The sequence below is a fragment of the Schistocerca nitens genome, chromosome 2, assembly GCF_023898315.1.
Source record: "Schistocerca nitens isolate TAMUIC-IGC-003100 chromosome 2, iqSchNite1.1, whole genome shotgun sequence".
Taxonomy (NCBI): domain Eukaryota; kingdom Metazoa; phylum Arthropoda; class Insecta; order Orthoptera; family Acrididae; genus Schistocerca; species Schistocerca nitens.
In genome coordinates, this window is record NC_064615.1 from 726606902 (window position 1) to 726631471 (window position 24570).

The following is a 24570-nucleotide window of genomic DNA, read 5'->3' on the forward strand; positions in this document are numbered from 1 at the left end:
ATCATCTTTGCTTTGTCTTACTTTGTTATGCTAATTATTGCTATTCTGATGAGATGAAGCGCCATCTGTCGGACATTTTTTGAACTTTTGTGTTTTTTTTGTTCTAATAAAACCCCATGTCATTCCAAGCATGTGTGTCAATTTGTACCTGTATATCTACATTATTCCGTGATTTATTCAGTTTTCAAATTTATACTGACTTTTTGATCACCCGGTATATTTCCTCAAGCCAGGGAGAGATAAAGCCCCTCGGCTCCTCTTTCATCCGGGAAGTGCAGTGAAGCAGAGTGTTGGCAACGACATGCTCTTCCTCTATGCAATGGATGGTTGTAAATCTACTTCCGCGTTATTCAACCAAGGCAAGATTAAATTTCTCAAGACCCTCTCCAAAAATCCGCGTCTCGAGTTCTACATTACTAAATTCTCTGATCCTTCAGCTCATATAAAGGAAATAATAGCTGCAGGTGAGAAATTCCTGAATGTTATTTCTGGTGGTAACCACGCAACCACAACACTCAACAAACTGAGGTATAAGCCATATGTGACATCAGCCCAGAAGGCAACACAAGACACAGCTTCCATACCTCCCAGTGAAACTGTAGCTTAGCAACACACCTCCAGAGGTTTCCATTAGGTGCATCAGTGGATCGGAAACTACTTGGGTCCAGAGCAGTGGGGGTGGAAGGTGACAAAAAATGGGTTGCCTCCCATTACCACACTGAAAGGCCTGGCTCCTGAGAGGGTTCTTCAGCCTACATCTTGCAAATGCAGGACAGATTCCAGCGTCGGTGTGGGTATAGGTAAGCAGGACTTTTCTGCACAAAACTGTGCTAGCAGTTGTGAGTGGTCGTGTTCCAACATCAGCAACAATTTGGATATGAAGACAAAGACAACCTGGACCAATCCCTTGCAGTACCACTGCCTGAAGCAGCTGAGGCGACAGAAGGTATTAACTCAAATAGTGTTTTGCACCATTATCCACCTTTACTAATCATTTTTCTCTATCATAACATTAATCATCTAATTATCGTGTTTTCAGTTGAAGAACCTCACCAACTCACTGTTCAGCCTGGACCTTCCACAGCTCCTGGCGCTTTGCCTGGACCTGACATTGCTCAAACCCTGGATCTGGACCTTCTTGTGCCCAAGAAACATTGCCTGGCCACCAACTGCCAAACGGAGACGAGAAAAGAAACTGTACAAATGACATCAGAACAAATATTACTTCATACGTCTGTCTTTCGTATCTACACTCCTGGAAATTGAAATAAGAACACCGTGAATTCATTGTCCCAGGAAGGGGAAACTTTATTGACACATTCCTGGGGTCAGATACATCACATGATCACACTGACAGAACCACAGGCACATAGACACAGGCAACAGAGCATGCACAATGTCGGCACTAGTACAGTGTATATCCACCTTTCGCAGCAATGCAGGCTGCTATTCTCCCATGGAGACGATCGTAGAGATGCTGGATGTAGTCCTGTGGAACGGCTTGCCATGCCATTTCCACCTGGCGCCTCAGTTGGACCAGCGTTCGTGCTGGACGTGCAGACCGCGTGAGACGACGCTTCATCCAGTCCCAAACATGCTCAATGGGGGACAGATCCGGAGATCTTGCTGGCCAGGGTAGTTGACTTACACCTTCTAGAGCACGTTGGGTGGCACGGGATACATGCGGACGTGCATTGTCCTGTTGGAACAGCAAGTTCCCTTGCCGGTCTAGGAATGGTAGAACGATGGGTTCGATGACGGTTTGGATGTACCGTGCACTATTCAGTGTCCCCTCGACGATCACCAGTGGTGTACGGCCAGTGTAGGAGATCGCTCCCCACACCATGATGCCGGGTGTTGGCCCTGTGTGCCTCGGTCGTATGTAGTCCTGATTGTGGCGCTCACCTGCACGGCGCCAAACACGCATACGACCATCATTGGCACCAAGGCAGAAGCGACTCTCATCGCTGAAGACGACACGTCTCCATTCGTCCCTCCATTCACGCCTGTCGCGACACCACTGGAGGCGGGCTGCACGATGTTGGGGGGTGAGCGGAAGACGGCCTAACGGTGTGCGGGACCGTAGCCCAGCTTCATGGAGACGGTTGCGAATGGTCCTCGCCGATACCCCAGGAGCAACAGTGTCCCTAATTTGCTGGGAAGTGGCGGTGCGGTCCCCTACGGCACTGCGTAGGATCCTACGGTCTTGGCGTGCATCCGTGCGTCGCTGCGGTCCGGTCCCAGATCGACGGGCACGTGCACCTTCCGCCGACCACTGGCGACAACATCGATGTACTGTGGAGACCTCACGCCCCACGTGTTGAGCAATTCGGCGGTACGTCCACCCGGCCTCCCACATGCCCACTATACGCCCTCGCTCAAAGTCCGTCAACTGCACATTCGGTTCACGTCCACGCTGTCGCGGCATGCTACCAGTGTTAAAGACTGCGATGGAGCTCCGTATGCCACGGCAAACTGGCTGACACTGACGGCGGCGGTGCACAAATGCTGCGCAGCTAGCGCCATTCGACGGCCAACACCGCGGTTCCTGGTGTGTCCGCTGTGCCGTGCGTGTGATCATTGCTTGTACAGCCCTCTCGCAGTGTCCGGAGCAAGTATGGTGGGTCTGACACACCGGTGTCAATGTGTTCTTTTTTCCATTTCCAGGAGTGTACATTCTATCACTATAGACCTTTCTTTTTCAGATGGAGAACCTATTCGAAGTGTTGAACCAATCCTGTGCTCAACACTTGTACATGCCACATATAGATTTCATATTCAGCTTTCTATTCACTGACATGTGCCTAATATCTTGTAAATATAATTTGTTAACGTTTTAATCAAACATGCTCTCCCATCATTCATTCAAAACAACCTCATTTAAGCACAACACATAGGAAATACATCGCCAATAAGACATGGGTGGTAGGGTCCGACTGGCTGTAGGGTGTAAAAGACATTTTACGTAATTTTCACTTTGCTCCCTTCCCTCTCATCAGAAGATTCAATGTTACAGACGCCTCTTGTACGAACTTCAATCTCATTTCACGTGGTGTAAGAAGTTTCGGCGATAACACGTATTTTTTTGGGTTTGTGGGGGTGGGAGTGCGTTGTCTACGTTTCCGCAGAAGGGCTGTTTTTCAGCGCGCTCTAACACCAATACTGCTCATTATAAAATTAAAATTGACTAGTTCATTCTGTAGGACATTTTGTCTTCTTAAATTTTGTAAAGATTGGACAGCTTCAAAAAACGTGTGGTTTTGACATATCTTTGCATTGTCTTACTTTGTTATGCTAATTATTGCTATTCTGTTGAGATGAAGCGCCATCTGTCGGACATTTATTGAACTTTTGTGTTTTTTTTTTTTTTTTGTCATTCCAAGCATGTGTGTCAATTTGTACCTGTATATCTACATTATTCCGTGATTTATTCAGTTTTCAAATTTATACTGACTTTTTGATCACCCGGTATATTTCCTCAAGCCAGGGAGAGATAAAGCCCCTCGGCTCCTCTTTCATCCGGGAAGTGCAGTGAAGCAGAGTGTTGGCAACGACATGCTCTTCCTCTATGCAATGGATGGTTGTAAATCTACTTCCGCGTTATTCAACCAAGGCAAGATTAAATTTCTCAAGACCCTCTCCAAAAATCCGCGTCTCGAGTTCTACATTACTAAATTCTCTGATCCTTCAGCTCATATAAAGGAAATAATAGCTGCAGGTGAGAAATTCCTGAATGTTATTTCTGGTGGTAACCACGCAACCACAACACTCAACAAACTGAGGTATAAGCCATATGTGACATCAGCCCAGAAGGCAACACCAGACATAGCTTCCATACCTCCCAGTGAAACTGTAGCTCAGCAACACACCTCCAGAGGTTTCCATTAGGTGCATCAGTGGATCGGAAACTACTTGGGTCCAGAGCAGTGGGGGTGGAAGGTGACAAAAAATGGGTTGCCTCCCATTACCACACTGAAAGGCCTGGCTCCTGAGAGGGTTCTTCAGCCTACATCTTGCAAATGCAGGACAGATTCCAGTGTCGGTGTGGGTATAGGTAAGCAGGACTTTTCTGCACAAAACTGTGCTAGCAGTTGTGAGTGGTCGTGTTCCAACATCAGCAACAATTTGGATATGAAGACAAAGGCAACCTGGACCAATCCCTTGCAGTACCACTGCCTGAAGCAGCTGAGGCGACAGAAGGTATTAACTCAAATAGTGTTTTGCACCATTATCCACCTTTACTAATCATTTTTCTCTATCATAACATTAATCATCCAATTATCGTGTTTTCAGTTGAAGAACCTCACCAACTCACTGTTCAGCCTGGACCTTCCACAGCTCCTGGCGCTTTGCCTGGACCTGACATTGCTCAAACCCTGGATCTGGACCTTCTTGTGCCCAAGAAACATTGCCTGGCCACCAACTGCCAAACGGAGACGAGAAAAGAAACTGTACAAATGACATCAGAACAAGTATTACTTCATACGTCCGTCTTTCGTATCTACATTCTATCACTATATACCTTTCTTTTTCAGATGGAGAACCTATTCGAAGTGTTGAACCAATCCTGTGCTCAACACTTGTACATGCCACATATAGATTTCGTATTCAGCTTTCTATTCACTGACATGTGCCTAATATCTTGTAAATATAATTTGTTAACGTTTTAATCAAACATGCTCTCCCATCATTCATTCAAAACAACCTCATTTAAGCACAACACATAGGAAATACATCGCCAATAAGACATAGGTGGTAGGGTCCGACTGGCTGTAGGGTGTAAAAGACATTTTACGTAATTTTCACTTTGCTCCCTTCCCTCTCACCAGAAGATTCAATGTTACAGACGCCTCTTGTACGAACTTCAATCTCATTTCACGTGGTGTAAGAAGTTTCGGCGATAACACGTATTTTTTTGGGTTTGTGGGGGTGGGAGTGGCGTTGTCTACGTTTCCGCAGAAGGGCTGTTTTTCAGCGCGCTCTATCACCAATACTGCTCATTATAAAATTAAAATTGACTAGTTCATTCTGTAGGACATTTTGTCTTCTTAAATTTTGTAAAGATTGGACAGCTTCAAAAAACGTGTGGTTTTGACATATAAGCAAAACCTGAAAAAAGTGCGAAAAATTTGAGATTCTTTCCGTAATTTTGTTACGGGAAAACCACTATTCGACCGGGCTAGCGGTTGGAAAGTATGTAAGTGGGTGAGAATATTGCCTGCAAAAGGCCAGATTCCAAGTTGGAGTACCGATCAGACACACAGTTTTGCTCTACGAGGAAGTTTCGTAGAAGTCATTTCTTGCACCTGAATGGGAACCATGGCGCGTCTTAACAACTTTCCATCGTCGATACGACCATTAGCAGAATGATGTCTCTCACGATGACGAAGTGTCACCAATTAAAGGCAATTTATTGGTAATTCGAGTCCAACACAGCAGAAGTCACCATAGTCCGTTGTTCCCGATGCAGATAACGGAGGTTATCAAGGAAAGCTCGAATTATTATTCTGCGGTTAGAAGACCAAGAACATTTCATATATAATCCGCTTCCTTGAAATAGAACATCACGTTTTCCAAGCAATGTGACGCCGGCAGAAAATAGAGACCCATCCCATCATGCACCGCTGGCCGCACAAGGTAACAAAGTTTCGGAAGGTGAAGCATTACACACTTACATGTAAAAGCCGGTGTTCGCCCCTGCGTAGACGCTGCACAATCTGCTCTGCGGTGTGCGCTCTGCGCATGCGCCGGCGCTCTTCAATGTGCACGATTCTCCTGGAGTGTGCCACGATGGAAGCCGGCAAGGCGTCCAGTTCCCGAAGCAGGGACCAATACCTGAAATGCAAAACCTCCAACACTAGCTGCCACGTTTACCATGTCTCTCACTTACAATACGGTCCGCAAGGTGAAAGGTGTCCATGTCTGCGCGATGGTGCCATTTTTGGCAATGTAAAGCGAGAGTGCCACCTTTCATCAGTCGACCGCATGTAGCACGTGTGATTATCTAAATCCAGTCTCAGATGTGCCAGAGAATGCCTGACCTACCTGCATTCCGGACTGTTCCTCAGATTGCCCGAAGAGATTCCGCACGGTACAGAAGTGCATGCATTAGTTGTTGATGTCACCGATCATATCGAAAACTCTCCTTCGGGCTGCCGAGTTAACTGATTTTGTGGCCAGGCGATAAAACATGCCACAATCTCTTCACATAAACACAAATATCGTCAAGTACGCCGGCATGGACACCTTAGAATGTTTACCATGACGCTATAAAGATTGTTGATGGTGGTGCTTCACTTCGTGTGAAAAGTCTTTCCCCTATCTTAGGTATTTTTTTAGCAGTATAACTCAGCAACAGTTAAATACTCTTACGTTGTCACTGTATCTATGGTTTTGGCTTAGGGCTCGTCAATTGTGGATCCTGAAAATTCGAAATTATGTTCGAAGCCTTTGACCAATTCCAAATGAAAATATTTTTTAGTCACGATCTCAAAAAACCTTGCATGTACACCATCAAACCGCAGTACTGTGACGACTATTCTCAGAAAAATACATCTACAGTGTATAGTACATAATTCACACGAGTCTAACCTAATGAAATACAAGAGTGTTCGAGGCCAGTATGTCCACCTCCTCAGCTGTGTGATCAGCGCGTCTGACTACTATACAGTGGGTCCGGGTTCGATCCCCAGCCGGCTAAGATATTTTCTCCGCTCGGTGCGACCAATGCGGCGTCAACTAAAAGAATTGCAACTCGGCAGCCGAACTTCCCCACTCTTTTTTCAGAGGACAGGATGCAGTCTTTATGCATTCCACGCAGTCACGTCGTCGGTAGAGGAAGCGATTTACTGCAGTTAAGAAAGGAATTATCTTTGACTTTCGGGCCAAGATGTTTGTATTTCTAAAACGGTATGAGGAATGGACTAATACCAACATCATGGATAACCGTACTCGAAATTGTGGAATTCCGTGTGCCACTACTACCCGACTAAACGGTCAACTAAGACATTGTATGAAGGACAATCGTGAGAGGCATTGGGAAACAAACACTTCGCATTGATTGCTGGAAAAGTACAAAAGGCTGTGTTATCAAAATGGTTCAAATGGCTCTGAGCACTATGGGACTTAACATCTGTGGTCATCAGTCCCTTAGAACTGAGAACTACTTAAACCTAACTAACCTAAGGACATCACACACATCCATGCCCGAGGCAGGATTCGAACCTGCGACCGTAGCAGTCGCGCGATTCCGGACTGAGCGCCTAGAACCGCTAGACCACCACGGCCGGCAGCTGTGTTATCGTTTGGGACTGTGTTCATAGTATGCCACAGTACAATTAATTCATATGGAGGGCTTTCTTGAACGATTACAGATCAGTCCCCGGAGATCAGAGTCGTCTACACATAGGGTTGCCATGATCCAAGGACGAAAATCGAGGACAAAATTCGGTGATTATAAAGATGTGGTTGAAACACAGACCGATATTTTGTGCAAGTGACCATTGGTTTGCATTTCAGTTGAATCTTCATCATACTTTACAGTGGTAATTATGAAGATGTGGTTGAAACCTGGAATCACACAATATCCTTTCACCTTCCTGCACGTCAGCCAAATCTTCATAATTACCATAATTCAAACTGTAATTCTGTCAGCAAAGAAGTTGTAATTAACAAGGAAAATTAATCCAAGCATTAACGGTGTCTATAAAGGAGTGGTCAATGATGAAGAAAATTAATTGCAATTGACATTAAATAACTTTTTAATTAAAGCTCGTTGTAAACCAACAGCGGAAAACTGAAACAATCACAAAGAATCGATTATTGCACTGCTTCCACAGTCTGTTCTGAAAATAGCTGAGCGATTCTGAAATGACACGGAATATCAGCACAGGTTTCAACGGCTATCGTCAAGTTTGCAGGAGTTATGAAACACTTGATCGGTGGTCAGTGGTAAAACTAGCGTAAAAATTTTTTTTTACTTACTAGCCACTTTTTTCGCGGACATTTTCCTTTTCGTCCAGGACCCCCGTCTTCGAGCATAAAATCGCGGACTGTCCGCGAAATCCGCGACATATGGCAACCCTATCTACACATGATGATTGTCTTCCGGGGGGTGTGTGTGTGTGGGGGGGGGGGAGGGTGTGTGTGGGGGGGGGGGGGGGGGGAAGGACGCAGTCCTTCACCAAGATGATACCCGTTACCACACGATTAGAAGTCTCCGATAAATGATGGAAATCAACAAACAAGATTACAAATTATACAAACGGCCCCCGTATGGCAGTTGAACATTTTTGGGACACTGAGATCATCGCTTTCGCTGCGTGTATCCACGACTGCTAACCTTTCAACAACTATACTGAGCATTCCAGACAGAATGGCTACAGAAAGCCGTGGAATCCACGTGATTCAATCTGTTCAATCCTCTTCCTGGGGTACGATCTGCAGATGGCAGATAGCCTGCATACAACTGGTGCTCTTAATAATATGTCTCGATAATGTGTTGGGTGTCTCAAAAAGATTCGTCAGACATCACAAAACTATATCTTCTACGTGAAGAAAGAGAGAAACTTGAGGTGGATTTTAACTTCCGCATAGGACTACAACGTTTCTATTTTCAAAAGACTCATCCGATTTTAAAAGGCTGCGCTGTCTGATCAAAAGTATACGGACATCTTTTAGGAGACATTAATGTTGGGTTGCCCACCCATTGTCTTTATGACAACTTGAACTCTGCTGGCGACACTTTCAATGGCGTGTCTGCATGTCTGTGGCGGAATGATAGCCTATTCTTCCTCGGGAGCCAAAGCCGTAGAAGGCAGTGATGTTGGACGCTTCGGACTGTAGCGAAGTCGACGTTCTAACTCATCCCAAAGGTTTTTCTTTGGCTTCAGGTCGGGACTCTGGGCAGACCCGCAACTGTCCAAAAACCGTTGCTTCAGAGACGAAGCTTTGTGACAGGGTGATATAAACAATCATCGTCTCTGAACGGTTGCTCTACTGTGCGCACTACGCAATGCTGTAAAATGCGTTCATATCCTTCCGCATTTAAGGTTTTTTGAAACGCAATATGGAGACCACGCCCCTCGATACTGCACATCATGACAGGCAACGTTCTCCAGGATTTCCTCAAATCCTAACCCTTCCATCGGATTACGATAGGATAGAGCGTAATTCATCACTCCAAGTCATTCGTTTCCAGTTATCTACACTCGGGTGGCGTCGCCATTTACGCCACCTCAAGTGTCGATTAGCATCGGCTACAGAAATGTGTGATTTATGAGGAGCTGTTCGGCCACAATGGTCTTTTGAACTCATTATTCACAGTCACTGTACTGGTTGGACTGCTGGTAGCACTCTGCGACTCACGAGAGATTCCTTCCGTTTGTTTCACGCGATTTTTTACAGCCAGCCTTCGCAATGTTCTTTTGGGTACGGATCAGGATCCTCGGCAAGCCAATCTAATTCAGGAATGTTATTGACCGCAAACCATTGCCTCACAGACGTTGCTTTATGACGGGGTGCACTGTCGTGCTCAGTCAAACAGTCATCGTCTCCGAACTATTCTTCAACTGTAAGCAGTAGACAATGCTGAAAAATGTGTTCATATCATTCCGTATTTATCGTTTTCTTAAGCGCAGTAAGGGGACCACACCCGTCTACGAAAAACACCCCTATATTTTAACGTCACCTCCTACGTACTTCACTATTGGCACAATGTATCATAGAAAGTAATGTTCTGCAGGTGTTTGTCATATCCAAACCTCCCATCCGATTGTCACTGGTATAGCGTAATTCATCACTCCAAATCACTATTTCCGGTATCTGACTGTCCAGTGTCATCGTACTTTACACTGCTTCAAGCACAGCTCAGCACACTACAGAAGTTTGTAACTTACGTGGCGCTGCTCGACCACCGTTTCACGTTCTTTTTAACTCCCTACGCGCAGACATTGTATTAGCTGGGCTGCTGGCTGCACTTTAGAACCTACTAATTTCATGTAGTTTTTACGACCACCCTCCATAATGCTCAACGGTGCCTGTCCGTCAGTACACGAGGTCTGCCTGGTCTAGGTTTAGGTGTGGTTGTTCCCTCGCATTTCCACTTCACAATCACATCACAAACACTCGACTTGGGCAGCTGTAGATGGATTGAAGTGGCTTTGACGGATTTGTTACTCTGATGATATCCCGTGGATAGTCCACGTTCAAAACCATTGAGCTCTTATGACCAATCCGTTCTCTCATTACTACTCCTCTACTGGCAACATAAATCCCCCTCTCCTTCCCGCCTCCTTTTATGCTGGCGGGTCCGCTTGTCGTGAAATATTGCGGTGGATCCAGCATAGCTTAGCATGTCCGGACACTCTTTATAAGACAGTATGTACAAGAAATAAGAGGGGCATTCAAAAAGTAATAAGACGCATTTTCTTCTGGGATAATGTCGGTTGAAAAAATCGGAATTTGTTGTGGGGCACCCTGGAATATTCCCCCTTCAGCCGTACAGTTTTATGAAGTTCCGATAGATGGTGGCGCTATATGCAGCTTTCAAATTGGCGTCTGGACGGAGGTGCATTCCAAACAGAGAGCTGTCATTGAGTTTCTTTTCACGGAAAACCGGAGAATCGCAGATATTCATAGGCAGAATGTCTACAGAGACCTGGCACTGAAGAAAAGCGTAGTAAGTCATCGAGCGTGGCGTCTGTCATCATAGCAACAAAGTCGCCCAAACCTGTCCGATCTCCCGCAAGACAGCTGGCCACACACAATTATGATTCCTGCAATGTTGGAACACGCAGACACTCTCATTCGAGGCAATCGACAGATCACAATCAAGCAGATCGGTGCTCAACTGGACATCTCGTCTGCCTCAGTAGCTGGGCAGTCAACGCGGCAGATTGCTAAACGAAGGAGCCAGGGTTTGGTTACCAACTTGGTCGGAGATTTTCTTTGGTCAGGGACTGGGTGTAGTGCTGTCCTCACGTTCAATTCCTAATACTTGACATTCCATTATCGATATGGCCGTATGGACACATCCCGAAAGGCAATAAATTTTTAAAAAATGGATGCATCTGTTGGTAGTGCTGAGCACTAATAGAGATTCAGGCCGGCCGCTGTGGCCGAGCGGTTCTATGCGCTTCAGTTTGGAACCGCGCGACCGATACGGTCGCAGGTTCGAATCCTGCCTCGGGCATGGATGTGTGTGATGTCCTTAGGTTAGTTAGGTTTAAGTAGTTCTAACGTCTAGGGGACTGATGACCTCAGATGTTAAATCCCATAGATCTCAGAGCCATTTGAACCATTTGAACTAATAGAGATTCTCAAAGATGAGTGCCCAATGGGTTCGTCACTGCATAACAGAAGACCATAAAGAACTTACCTCTGTTTGGGCCAATAATAATAATGATAATGAGCGTATGGCATTGTGGCCGGGAGACACCTCGCGGGGCGGTTCGGCCGCCCCTCCACAAGTTCAACGACTTGCGAGTGAATGAGGATGAAATGATGATGAAAGACACACAACATCCAGTCATCTCGAGGCAGAGAAAATTCCTGACCCCGCCGGGAATCGAACCCGGGACCCCGTGCGCGGGAAGCGAGAACGCTACCGCAAGACCACGAGCCGCCGACTTTGGGCCAATGATGGATGCACTCTACGGGAAGCAGTACTTGGATGATGGAGAGAATACTGATGCAGCGAGGCATTGACTCCGACGTCGACCAGCAGAGTGGTACCATGTGGGCACACAGCCCCTTCCACTAAGATGGTGTAAGGCCGTCGCATTGAATGGATACTATGCTGTAATGTAATGTCGTGTGACTAGGGCCTCCCGTCGGGTAGACCGTTCGCCGGGTGCAAGTCTTTCGATTTGACGCCACTTCGGCGACTTGCGCGTCGATGGGGATGAAACGATTCTGATCAGGACAACATAACACCCAGTCCCTGAGCGGAGAAAATCTCCACCCAGCCGGGAATCGAATCTGGGCCCTTAGGATTGATATTCTGTCACGCTGACCACTCAGCTACCGGGGGCGGACGATACTATGCTGAAAAACAGACAATTTTAGCCAAATGATGGGTAATAATATGGCGTACTTGAATCCTGAATAAAGCCAAAATGTGCCGCGTTACTTATTGAACACCCCTCGTACAATCGTGGGAAAGACGGGTGCAATGGTCCCCTCGTAAGAGGGAAGAGCTGGTGTGGAGACGCACTTGTTCTCGACGGCGGTCATCATGTCGAGCAGGCCGAGCTTGTCGTCGTTGGGGCCGACGCAGGCCTCGTAGGCGTCCTCGACGCAGACGTAGAGGCAGAGCGCGTCGTCGCTGACGAGCAGCCGCGAGAAGCGGCCGCGCAGCAGGTGTCGCGTGCGCGCCTCCAGGTCCCTGGCGCGGGCCGTCTCCCACGCCACGCTGCGCTCCAGGTCGCTGATGTGGTCGTTCACGTAGGCCAGCTGCTGCTGCTGCTCCGTGATCGTCTGCACAGCAGTCACACTGCTCACACCACTAACTTCATAGTGGGAAGCAACTCCTACGTGAAACGCGTTTGCAGTTTCGAATATGGACAACCGTCAGCTGTATAATGGAATGACAACAACGAAAATTTGTGCCTGACCGCCACTCGAACCCCGATTTTCCGCTTATCGCGGGCGGTCGCCTTACCGTTACGCTATCTAAGCATGCACCGCAACCACACTCAAACTTCCTTATTTCGTCAATCATGTGTCTACAACCTGCATTAATACGTTCGTTGTGCACATTCCTGTTCAGGGGATTTCATTGTCGTCATTCCAATATACAGCTGATGGTTGTCCATATTCGAACTACATTTTATGTACCGCGTGATCAAAAAGTCAGTATAAATTTTAAAACTGAATAAATCACGGAATAATGTAGATAGAGAGGTACAAATTGACACACATGCTTGGAATGACATGGGGTTTTATTAGAACAAAAAAAAAAAAAAAAAATACAAAAGTTCAAAAAATGTCCGACAGCTGGCGCTTCATCTCATCAGAATAGCAATAATTAGCATAACAAAGTAAGACAAAGCAAAGTGATGTACTTTACAGGAAATGCTGAATATGTCCACCATCATTCCTCAATAATAGCTGTAGTCGAGGAATAATGTTGTGAACAGCACTGTAAAGCATGTTCGGAGTTATGGTGAGGCATTGGCGTCGGCTGTTGTCTTTCAGCATCCCTAGCGATGTCGATCGATAACGATACACTTGCGACTTCAGGTAACCCCAAAGCCAATAATCGAACGGACTGAGGTCTGGGGACCTGGGAGGCCAAGCACGACGAATGTGACGGCTGACGCTCGGAAGAGATCTTTCACGCGTCTAGCAATATGGGGTGGAGCGCCATCCTGCATAAACGTCGTACGTTCCAGCAGGCGTTTATCAGCCAGGCGGGGATGATGCGATTCTGTAACATATCGGTGTACCTCTCACCCGTCACGGTAGCAGTTACAAAACCAGAATCACACATTTCCTCGAAGAAAAACGCCCCGATAACGGTAGATGTGGTAAATCCAACCCATACCGTGACTTTCACGTCGTGCAATGGAGTTTTCACGACAAATGGTTCAAATGGCTCTGAGCACTATGGGACTCAACATCTGAGGTCGTCAGTCCCCTAGAACTTAGAACTACTTAAACCTAACTAACCTAAGGACATCACACACATCCTTGCCCGAGGCAGGATTCGAACCTGCGACCGTAGCGGTCGCATGGTTCCAGACTGTAGCGCCTAGAACCGCTCGGCCACATCGGCTCGCTTTTCACGACAGTTCTAGGATTTTCGGTAGCCCAAATTCTGCAGTTGTGGGCGTTGACAGACCCTCGGAGCGTGAAATGAGCTTCGTTGGTCCACAACACGTTACCCAACCAATCGTCATCTTCCTCCATCTTTTGAAACGCCCACACCGCAAATGACCTCCGCTTCACTAAATCGCCAGGTAACAGTTCATGATGCCGATGGATTTTGTACGGAGGGCACGCCTAAGTGCCAACCAAACAGTAGTGTATGGAATGCCGGTGCGACGTGCGACTGCACGAGTGCTGACTTCCCCGTGCATAGGCGAACCCGCTACAGTCTCCATTTCTTCCTGAACTGTCCCAGCAACATTACGCCTTGTGCTCGGTCGGCCACTACGGGGTCTATCGTCTAAACAACCCGTGGCTTCGAACTTCGAAATCATTCTCGCCACAGCTGCATTTGTCAACGGACCTTTGCCCGTTCGAATCACGTTCCTATGGCGATAGGATCGTAACGCTGAACTAGCACATTCCCCATTCTGATAATACAGCTTCACTAAAAGCGCCTTTACAGGTAACATCAAAATGCTGCGACTGCTGACGCATCTGATTCTCTCTCTCATTACAGCTCCTTTTATACACGATTTTCATGCGCAGTCAGTGACGTTTTGCTATCCAGTGCCATCTGTCGGACATTTTGTGAACTTTTTTTTTTTGGCTCTAATAAGACCCAATGTCATTCGAAGCATACCTCTCTATCTACATTATTCCGTGCTTTATTAAGTTTTCAAATTTATACTCACTTTTTGATCGCCCGGTATTTCATAACGGCTGTAGCAGCCATAGTGCCTGTTCCTTCAGAAGGAACATTGCACCGCACTCCTGAACAACATAGGCACTGCAATACTGTATTTGTCCGCTGACAGTGGGGAAATGACTTTCAGTTAAAATGTCTCCCCTGTACAGGAGTATACAGGGCGAGTCGAAAAGGACCTCACAAATTTGGAATGACAAAGGAATTTTTTGAGATAACTTACAGAATCAGTAGATGTGTCATTTTGTAGCAAGCAACTTCAAGTTCCACATAAAAGCGTCAAATGTCATTTTGGTTCGATGTGTCTACCATTTGTGATGTGACAAACATCTCATTGGTAACTAATTTCTTCCCACACTCGTTGCAGCAAATCTGGCATAGCATATGCAACGGCAGAGTAGATTCGACTTTTCGTGTCGGCTAAATTGTTTGGTATGGGCGAAACATACATACGGTTTTTAATGATACCCCAGAGATAGAAATCCACTGGTGTCGAGACTGGGGATAGAAGGGGTCATGCGACTGGGCCCTCACGCCCAATCCACCAACCTGGGAAGTGACTATCCAGGAAAATTAGAGCTTCTGTGAGGAAATGAGGTGGTGCACCATCTTGCTGGCAGTAAACCATCCCACCTTGGTCATCGTCATCGATTTGTGGAACGGTCGCAGGTTCGAATCCTGCCTCGGGCATGGATGTGTGTGATGTCCTTAGGTTAGTTAGGTTTAAGTAGTTCTAAGTTCTAGGCGACTGATGACTTCAGATGTTAAGTCCCATAGTGCTCAGAGCCATTTGAACCATTTGAACCTTAAGCATAGGTAGCTAGAATCATTACAACAGACCACTAACCTACACAGAGGATTGCGGCATACAGAAGAATGCCCCACATGGAAAGAGAATTCTGATTCTCTGGATTTGAGTACAACTTGCTCGATACATTCATTTCCTTGTTTGTCGACATCGATATTCACTAGCTGTCTCCCCAATGTGTGTTTTTGATTTGATTTTTTAAATCTCTGAAATAAAGTTACATAGCAGAAAACTGTACGAACTGGTTACACGGTGGATGTTAAGTCACATAGTGCTCAGAGTCATCTGAACCATTTGAAGAAGAAAGGGTCGAGCACTTTCGATTTGCTAAGGGCACAAAACACATTAACTCTGTGGGTGTCATGAACTTGTTCCCGGTTTACATATGGATTACGCTGCCCCCTATCCTGCAGTTGTGGGTGTTAACCAAGCCGCTGATAAGAAATGTTAACTCATCGCTGAAGATTATTGTGTTCAGGAATGTCTCGTTGTCCTCTATCCAGTTCAACATTTCCGCACAGAATTCCCCACAACCTTATCTGCATCACATATATGCTGTGCCATTGTGAATCAGTATGGTTTCAACTGTAAATGTCTACGTAGTACTTGCCAAATAGTTTCTGTGGAATGCACGCTCCCGAGACGCAGGTGGCGTTGATTTTTGTGCACTAAGGGCAAAGGTCTCCCTAATCTGTTTGACATAATCATCAACACTCTGATGCTCTGGGATTTTATGATGTCGCAGTGAACGATCTGTTTCAACAAAGTTCTTGTGCCAAGAGTACATTGTACCCCTGCTATGAGGTTCTTTGGCGTACTCAGTGGGAAATTTACACCGAACAGTTGTTGCAGAGTTCGTTTCATGAAACCAAAACACGTTGGGAGCACGCCCCTCACCAGCGAAATTAGCCACTTTAACTGTGCATTATGGGCGCGCTCCTGGTGACGAAATTGGGCACTGCTGCACTACTTAAATCAAACTTCAGTTTTTTTTCCACAAAATGACACTTCTTCCGATTATGTACATTATCTCGATAAATTTGCATATCATTGCAAAGGTATAAAGTCGTTTATGACTCATCCTGAACAAATTGGATACACGAGGGCAGGTTGTTGACACATGGTTGAGGACTTGTGGAAATTTGGGTCTCGCTGTGGAGCATGCTCGGGTAGCCTAATGGTAACGCGACCGCTCGTGACAAGCGGGAAATCCGAGTTCGAGTCCTGGTTTGCACAAATTTTCAATGCCGTCATTACACTATACAGCTGATGGTTTGCCATATTCATAACTCCAAATACATTTCATGTATTTCGTAACGCTTGTAGTCGCCATTGTGTCTGTTTCTTCCGACACGCATGTATATCTGAAGCAACATTGCATCATACTTCCGAACAACAAAAAATGGTTCAAATGGCTCTGAGCACTATGCGACTTAACTTCAGAGGTCATCAGTCGCCTAGAACTTAGAACTAATTAAACCTAACTAACCTAAGGACATCACACACATCCATGCCCGAGGCAGGATTCGAACCTGCGACCGTAGCGGTCGCTCGGCTCCAGACTGTCTCACCTAGAACCGCACGACCACTCCGGCCGGCTCCGAACAACAGTCACTGATATTACTAACTATCTAGTTCAGTTAAATATTTGGTCGTTCTAACCAGGTTCAGGGAATACAGATGTCTAAAAATGAGACTGACAATAAGTTTACACTGACAAAGAAGCAAAGATTAAACGGAAAATGAAAGTTTGCAGACTCGTGCATGTTGACGGGAAAGGTAGATGCAACGGACAAGAAAATTAAAGACACTTTTCGAGAAACGATAAGCAGTTGTACGAAAATTAAGAACTCAGTTGGCAAGCCAGTACCAAGTACAGAAGGGAAAGCTGAAAGGTGGAAAGAATATTCGTATAGAGGGTTTATATTAGAAAAACAAACTGGAGGACAATATTATACCCTGCCGGAAAAGAAAAACATGCAACATCCTCAAGGGTTGTCCTCAGTTACATCAGGGTATAATATATGCATACCGCGGGGTAGTAGCAGAGTTGTAAAACTACCGTAGATTATCATACGTAAGCGTAGACTACGATAGGTTTCTTAGTAGCTTTGGTCAGTTAAGACCGCAGCCGCGTTACCTGTACGTTAGATGTGTTGCATATCTATTGGGTATTACCTTATTTCCACCGCTTTGTTTGCATATGCGATCAGTACCCTACTAAAATCCCCCAGAAATCGGAAGTGGTAAACCGTATACAAGGTGAGTGAGGATATTTAACTGGCCGCGTAACCATCGGAACGTTTTTGTTCTACGTACTTATTCTTCTGTCTGTTGCTTTAAAATAAACAATATGTACAGCAAAATTGAAACTGTGAATGTTCAATTCAGGTTTTATTCAAAAACTGTTGATTAATAACGGAAACACAGGCACGTTGTGGTAAAAATAAAAAAAAGTACAATTTTATCACATAGTGCTAGGAACAGCAGTTTTCCCAAGAAAAGTTAAACTTAAAAAAAGGAACCTCGAAACAAAAATATATGAAACATCGCTTCAATACTTGGGCGAGCTTATGTAAAACATGTTTCTGTTATTCATAAACAACTTTCGCACTTATCAATAGTAACAGGAAACTCTTGCCTTTGATTACGATGAAGAACAGTCTGGCCGGCCGGTGTGGCCGAGCGGTTCTAGGCGCTTCAGTCTGGAACCGCGCGACCACTACGGTCGCAGGTTCGAATCCTGCCGGGCATGGCTGTGTGTGATGTCCTTAGGTTAGACAGGTTTAAGTAGTACTAAGTTCTAGGGGACTGATGACCTCAGATGCTAAGTCCCATAGTGCTCAGAGCCATTTGAACCATTTGAAGAACCGTCTATTGAGTACAAAACAACAAAAATGGTAATTAAACATATTTTTTGTTTGTGCAAGTAAACTGTACTTGCATCAAAAGTAATTGCTTTAGTTACGCAAAAGCACAGAAGATACAGGTCAACCAATTTTTATTTCTTATAAAATGAAGTTTTTATTTTGTAAGGATGTAAAATACACAAGGGACTAACGTTGAACGACTTGCGTTTCTAATTATGTGCAAAAGAAATGAACAAACGAAGACAAAGAGAAGTCTTCGGCGGGTAGTTTCTCTACCACATTGATTTATGTTTTTTTCCCTACCACTGCTACCAATACTACCGGTAAACCTACAGTTTACTACATCATTTATGTACTATACCAAAACCACCGAACCGTAGTTTTGGTAGAGTTCAACTGTAGGTAGCAGTGATAGGATTCATTTGTCATGACCGAGCGAGGTGGCGCAGTGGTCAGCAAACTGGACTCGCATTCGGGCGGGCAGCGGTTCAAACCCGCGTCCGGCCATCCTAATTTTGGTTGAATTGGTCAGGCAAATGCCGGGATGTTTCCTTTGAGAGAGCACGGCCGACTTCCTTCCCCATCCTTTCCTAATCCGATGAAACCGATGACCTCGTTGTTTGGTCCCCTCCCCCAAACCAACCAACCAACTATTTGTCTTGATCATCGGCGATCAGAAGGCAACTGAGGGGCCTATCTCTGAACGTTCTCTTTTGCCTCTGCAAGCAGTAACTGTGCTGATTTTAGCACATTCTAGCGTATAACCATGCCTACCGACGAGTACACACTCCTGTTGAATAGCTTAGGCCATTTGAAGATGGTCGCATTATGGACCTGCAGGAAGCTGGATGCACGTTTCGACGGATTATTGCACATTGTGGGCGCACTCTATCAGTGGTGTGTCGCTGCTTTTAACAATCATCTATGGAACATGACCACACCTGTAGACCAGGTTCTGGACGTCCGCGTAGTACAGAAGCACGTAAAGACCGATGCGTTGTGCGAGCAGCGGTGGCCAATCGAACATCATCCAGGACGAAATCTGGGCACACGTTGAACTTCCTCTTTTATCAGGGAACACTAGGAACCGCCTGCTCGCAAGCGGATTGAGATCATGTGTGTCTCTGACAAGGCTGCTGTGACATCGTGAACGCAATGGCGCTCTGTTGTCATCAGTGATGACGGTGGGTTCTGTGTGCGAGTGATGGACGTACACGCGTATAGCGTAAACCTAATGAGCTGCCTATTCCAGAGTGCATACGCCCACGAAACACACGTCCCAACCCGAGCTTCGTAGTGGGGGGGGGGGGGGGGGCCGGGGGGGGGGGCATCAATTACAAGTCGTGGTCACGTTTAGTGTCTCTGCAGGGTAAAGTAACCAGTTTCTGCTATATTGCACAGTTTGCTATCCCAGTGCTATTGCCATTTTTTCTACAGGAAGGTGACGTGATTTTTCAGTAGGAGAATGCACGCCCGCAATGACTGCCGTGACGCAACATCCTCTTCCTGGTGTACAACTACCCTGGTCAGCAAGATCGCCAGAGCTTTCGCCAACTGAACACGTTTGATAAAGTGGGATCTTAGTCGTTCTCCTTGATCTGCAAGAACGATTGCCGAATTGCAGCAAAAGGTGGGTCGGCAACGTATTCCTGTCATGTGATGCACATGCCGTCACCAGTGTCATAGAGAATATGTCAGACGTGTTTTCCTGTGGAGGAATCGGTTGACCTACTACCTTGCGATCAAATGTTTTCGGTTGCCATTGGAGAGGCACGTCCTTTCGTCTACTAATCGCACGGTTTTGCGGTGCGGTCGCAAAACACAGACACTAAACTTATTACAGTGAACAGAGACCTCAATGAACGAACGGACGGATCATAACTTTGCCAAAATAAAGAAAATAAAATTTTCACTGGAGGGAAGACTTGAACCAAGGACCTCTCGTTCCGCAGCTGATCACGCTAACCACGGGACCACGGCGCTCCTAACCTCATAATAGCCTTGATGTTGCCTATCTTGCACATGGACTACTCAGTTTGTATATTTTGCTTATTTTTTTCATAGTTCCACAAAACTTCTTCCTGTTTTCTCGATTGATCAGTGTTCAGTTTTTCAAGGCCTATCCATTGTGCCAACTTATAACTAAATCTGAGGGGGGTGCGATGGGGAGGTTCCCTTGTCAGTATTCTCCAGACCTGGCCCCTGTGGACTTCTTTTTTTTATTTCCAGAGCTGAAAACCCCGTTGAAAGAATGAAGATTTGCAACAATATACGAGATAAAATAAAATTCCCGGACGACACTTCGCGCGATCCAGCAAGAGCCGTACCAAGATTGCTTCCGGAAGTGGAAACAACGTTGGGAGTTGTGTATCAATTGTATATTAGAGTATTTCGAACGAGACAATGCACTATAAGGAAACGGTAAGTGCCGAAAAATTTTGTGAACGAAGCTCTGAAATTTTTTGAACAGATCTCGTATGTGAACGACTGGTACAGAGCTGTGTAGCAGGCAAAGCTTATCGGTCCAACAAGCCCCTTTCAGACCAGGAAAATCTTGCTCCAGCCAGATATCGTCCCTTATTGGGTATAGCCGAGCGAGGTGGCGCAGTGGTTAGACACTGGACTCGCATTCTGGAGGACGACGGTTCAATCCCGCGTCCGGCCATCCTGATTTAGGTTTTCCGTGATTTCCCTAAATCACTCCAGGCAAATGCCGGGATGGTTCCTCTGAAAGGGCACGGCCGACTTCCTTCCCCATCCTTCCCTAATCCGATGAGACCGATGACCACGCTGTCTGGTCTCCTTCCCCAAACAACCAACCAACCTTATTGGGTATATAGAGGAATAAGATGAAATTATAGTCCATAGTCACTAAGAAAATGTATTTTGCTCTTTCAGGATCGCTCCGAGAAATGTTTTGTATCCAACAAGAAATTGAAGGGATCGGAGAAATAGAGTCATACGCCACATTTTTTTCCAAATTGAGTTTTTCATGCTACGACATTCTTAGCGATGCCCTCTTCACATTCTGTTGAAAAAGTTCCGTCTTTCTGCATCAGATGGCATGGTATGATTGAGTGCATTCTATACTTTGCCATATGATGATATGTGTCTGGCGTGGGTCGGTCGCTTGACGGCGCGTTTCGGCGCGGGCCTGCCCGTTGCCGGCGCGCCGTAAGGCACGGAAGCTCTCACTGGGGCGTATCGCTTCCAGTCGGGTGCGCCGCGGCAGTCCTCACAGGGGAAGTGACGCGTCTCTCATAGCCTCTCCTTCCCAAGTGGCTCTTTCCGCCTTCCCGTGGTGCCAGATGTTAAGCTTGGCTTCTGCCTTGCGACAAAAGGGAGAGCTGCGACCCAACCCGATGCGAAAGCGAAGTGTGCGTGGCACAGGGGGAGCTGTGTCGAGGGACTGAACACCTGTCCCTTCCATTCGCAGGGCACAGATCAACAGGTGCTCTGCATGCCGGCGATCTTGTTTGTCGGCGTGGGATCGCGGCGCGTGTCGGCAAGGGTGCTTCGCCGCGCCCCTGGGTAACCGGGGCGTGTTCTGCCAAACCCAGGTGGTGGTGACATCGCCTGGGCCAGGTTAGATGGGTCCAGACCGCCGAACGTCTGGGGGACCGGCCCGCCACCTGAGTAGGAGTGGGTCCCTGGCCGAGAGGTGGAAACTCGGGCAAGTAGGCGGCGAAGGGCGAGAGGTGCATCCGCCTCTCCGGAGTGCGGGGTGCAGTTGCCGGGGTGCGTCGCGTGAAATCGCCGATGACGGAGTCACCGAGGGGGACCAGTGCGCTGGAAACGGTGCGCTGAACCCAGCGGCTCTGGAGTGCCCTTGACCTAGGGGCGAGGTCGGTGGGCGAGATGCAGAAGTCCCCCCCCCATGCCAGAGGAGCCGGTCCGGGGTAAGAGACGGGCTCCCACCCCATTTTTCACTCGTCAATCAACATGGCTACAACTGAGACGAGTGAATCGAGTGCGCTTAAGCGAGCATCTACGATGCTTGATCCCTCTCCTCAGGACGAGACGGGACTGGCAGAAGACGAAACCGTCACACAGAGACATGCACGTGTCACGCTGCTCTTGGAGCAAAACATTAAGAATGGGAAGATAAGTCAGGCGGCATTGTCTATTATTAAGAACGAGCTGGCTGCATGGGCCATCGCCCACGCCGAACTCGAAGGCCGCGTAGAGGAGTTACAAAAGGAGAATGAAAGATTAAGAAGGCAACCAACAAAGACTTGGGCTGGAGTGGTCGCGCAAGCACCGCCAAAGCCACAAACTACGAAAGAAACGATCGCCAAAGTGACCAAGCGGTCAGACACGGCGGTCTTCCTCAGAACTCTACCAGGCCAAGACACGAGCGTTAAAAAAATACAAGAATTGCTGACCAAAAGTATTGATCAGGCAAAAGATAAAATTAGAATAAATAAGGTTAAACCTAGTAGAAACTCAGTGATTGTGGAGGTGGCTACAGAGGAAGACAAAGAAAAATTGTTAAAGAATCCCAAGCTGAACTCGGTGGTCAAGTGTGAACCGCCGAGAAAAAGGAACCCGTTGGTCATCCTATACGATGTACCAGCAACAATGACAGACGAAGAACTTTACCAGAGCATAAAGGACCAAAACTTTGACCAAATGAATGAAAATGAGTTCAAGGATTCTTTTAAGCTGAGATTTAAAACGGGACCTCGGGACCGTGATGTTGTACATCACGTCGCCGAGGTCACAGCAGCAATGTGGAAGCAGAATATAACAATGGGCAGACTGTATGTTGGCTTTCATGCCATTAATATTAGGGATTACCTCGTGGTACCTCGTTGCCATAATTGTGGAGACCTGGACCACATTCTAAGGCACTGCACCAGGGGGTCGGCTTGCTCCAGGTGCGGCGAAGATGGTCACACACGAAAAGAATGTAAAGCCGCAAGTGTATGCATTCCCTGCAGAAGACGTGGGAAGAAAAACTGCGGAGCCTCAGGACGAAATTGCCCTACGTACCGCATGCTGGAGCAGAGACTAATATCCAGAACGGACTATGGCTGAGTACGTCAAACAGAACAGGATGCCAAAGCGAAAATCCCCTAGCAAAAGGAGAAGGGATGCCATTAGGGCAAATAGGTTTAAAGAATTCATAAAGTCTCTTTCGAGGGATCCGATACCTGAGACAGTTGACAAAAGTATCCAAACAGATCCACCGAAAATCGATAAATGTATCCAGACGGAAACTATCCCTATGGCTACTCCCTCCTCTCTCAGCAGGGAAGTGAAGCCGACAAAACACCAGCAACGGCAAAGGCATCCTGTGCCTGAGGTCCCAGCAAATGAAAGTAACCAGAAAGAATAAAAGCCTGTGCAAGAGAGCACAATAACAAGCTCTCTAGACACCCCAGTGGTAAGACTACCGCCAATAGATCCGGTACGGATATATCCAAATTTAGAATTTACCATGCAACTGGCGAGATTGGAGCAGCCGGCTACCTTGACCACTGCCTTACGACATGTGGTCCGCGTTGGACACGAATATGGAAGAAGAGTCACCTTCTCGGTAATGGAGGCTGTAGACAGAATACAGCTTAAGTCAGTGAATCTCCCCACCGACTTCGGAGCCCTGCGAGACTTGCTAAAGAAAGTGTTCGAGAGAAGAGGAGAAAAATTTGACCTAAACGACATTTACGAACAGTCACTTCTGGCTAATGGACGTATTACGTATGACTGGAACAAGACATGGCCAGAAGACCACATACATACATACTTTCCGTAGATGATAAAAATTACCATTGGCCAACTCAACACACATAACAGTCGACTTGTAATGCAGGAGCTGCGAAAGGAAGTGGAGGAGGGGAGGCTGGATGTGCTCTGTCTACAAGAGCCGTACTCCCTAGCTGGAAAAATTGCATTTGCAGCCGCGACGTGGCAGGTCATCAGCCAAGGAGATAATCCGAAAGTGGCAATAATAATCACGAACAAAGCCCTGAAAGTAACTACACTACCACAGTTCACTAATAGTCACTGCAATGTCGTGGAGCTGCTATCTCCCAGTGAAACAATAATACTAATTAATATGTACTTTCAGTACGGAGATAACATTGAAACACACCTTGACCATCTAGTTACAGTAACTACGGCATTGCAAGGACGAAGGATGATAATCACTGCTGATATCAATGCAAAATCCCCCCTGTGGCACAGCGGCACAAGGGACACCAACGGAGAGAAAGTAGAGGATTTTATCATGGCATCACAACTAGTGATAGCCAACAAGCCTGGTAATCCTCCAACCTATGCAGGGGGAGGAGGACCAGGCACGAACATTGATA

At 46.6% G+C, this 24570-nt stretch overlaps 1 protein-coding gene across 1 annotated transcript in view; it reads right to left on the reverse strand.

Moving 5' to 3' along the window:
• Window positions 1-1057: 1057 nt before the first annotated feature.
• The window catches only part of LOC126235287 (cilia- and flagella-associated protein 100-like), a 168003-nt gene continuing 144490 nt past the window's right edge, over window positions 1058-24570 (reverse strand). The window contains exons 7-10 of the mRNA XM_049944013.1: window positions 12215-12477; window positions 5676-5835; window positions 4316-4449; window positions 1058-1169 (exon numbers count right to left, since the gene is read on the reverse strand). Of these exons, the coding sequence (XP_049799970.1) occupies window positions 1058-1169; window positions 4316-4449; window positions 5676-5835; window positions 12215-12477 (669 nt within the window). The remainder of the gene's footprint in view (window positions 1170-4315; window positions 4450-5675; window positions 5836-12214; window positions 12478-24570) is intronic.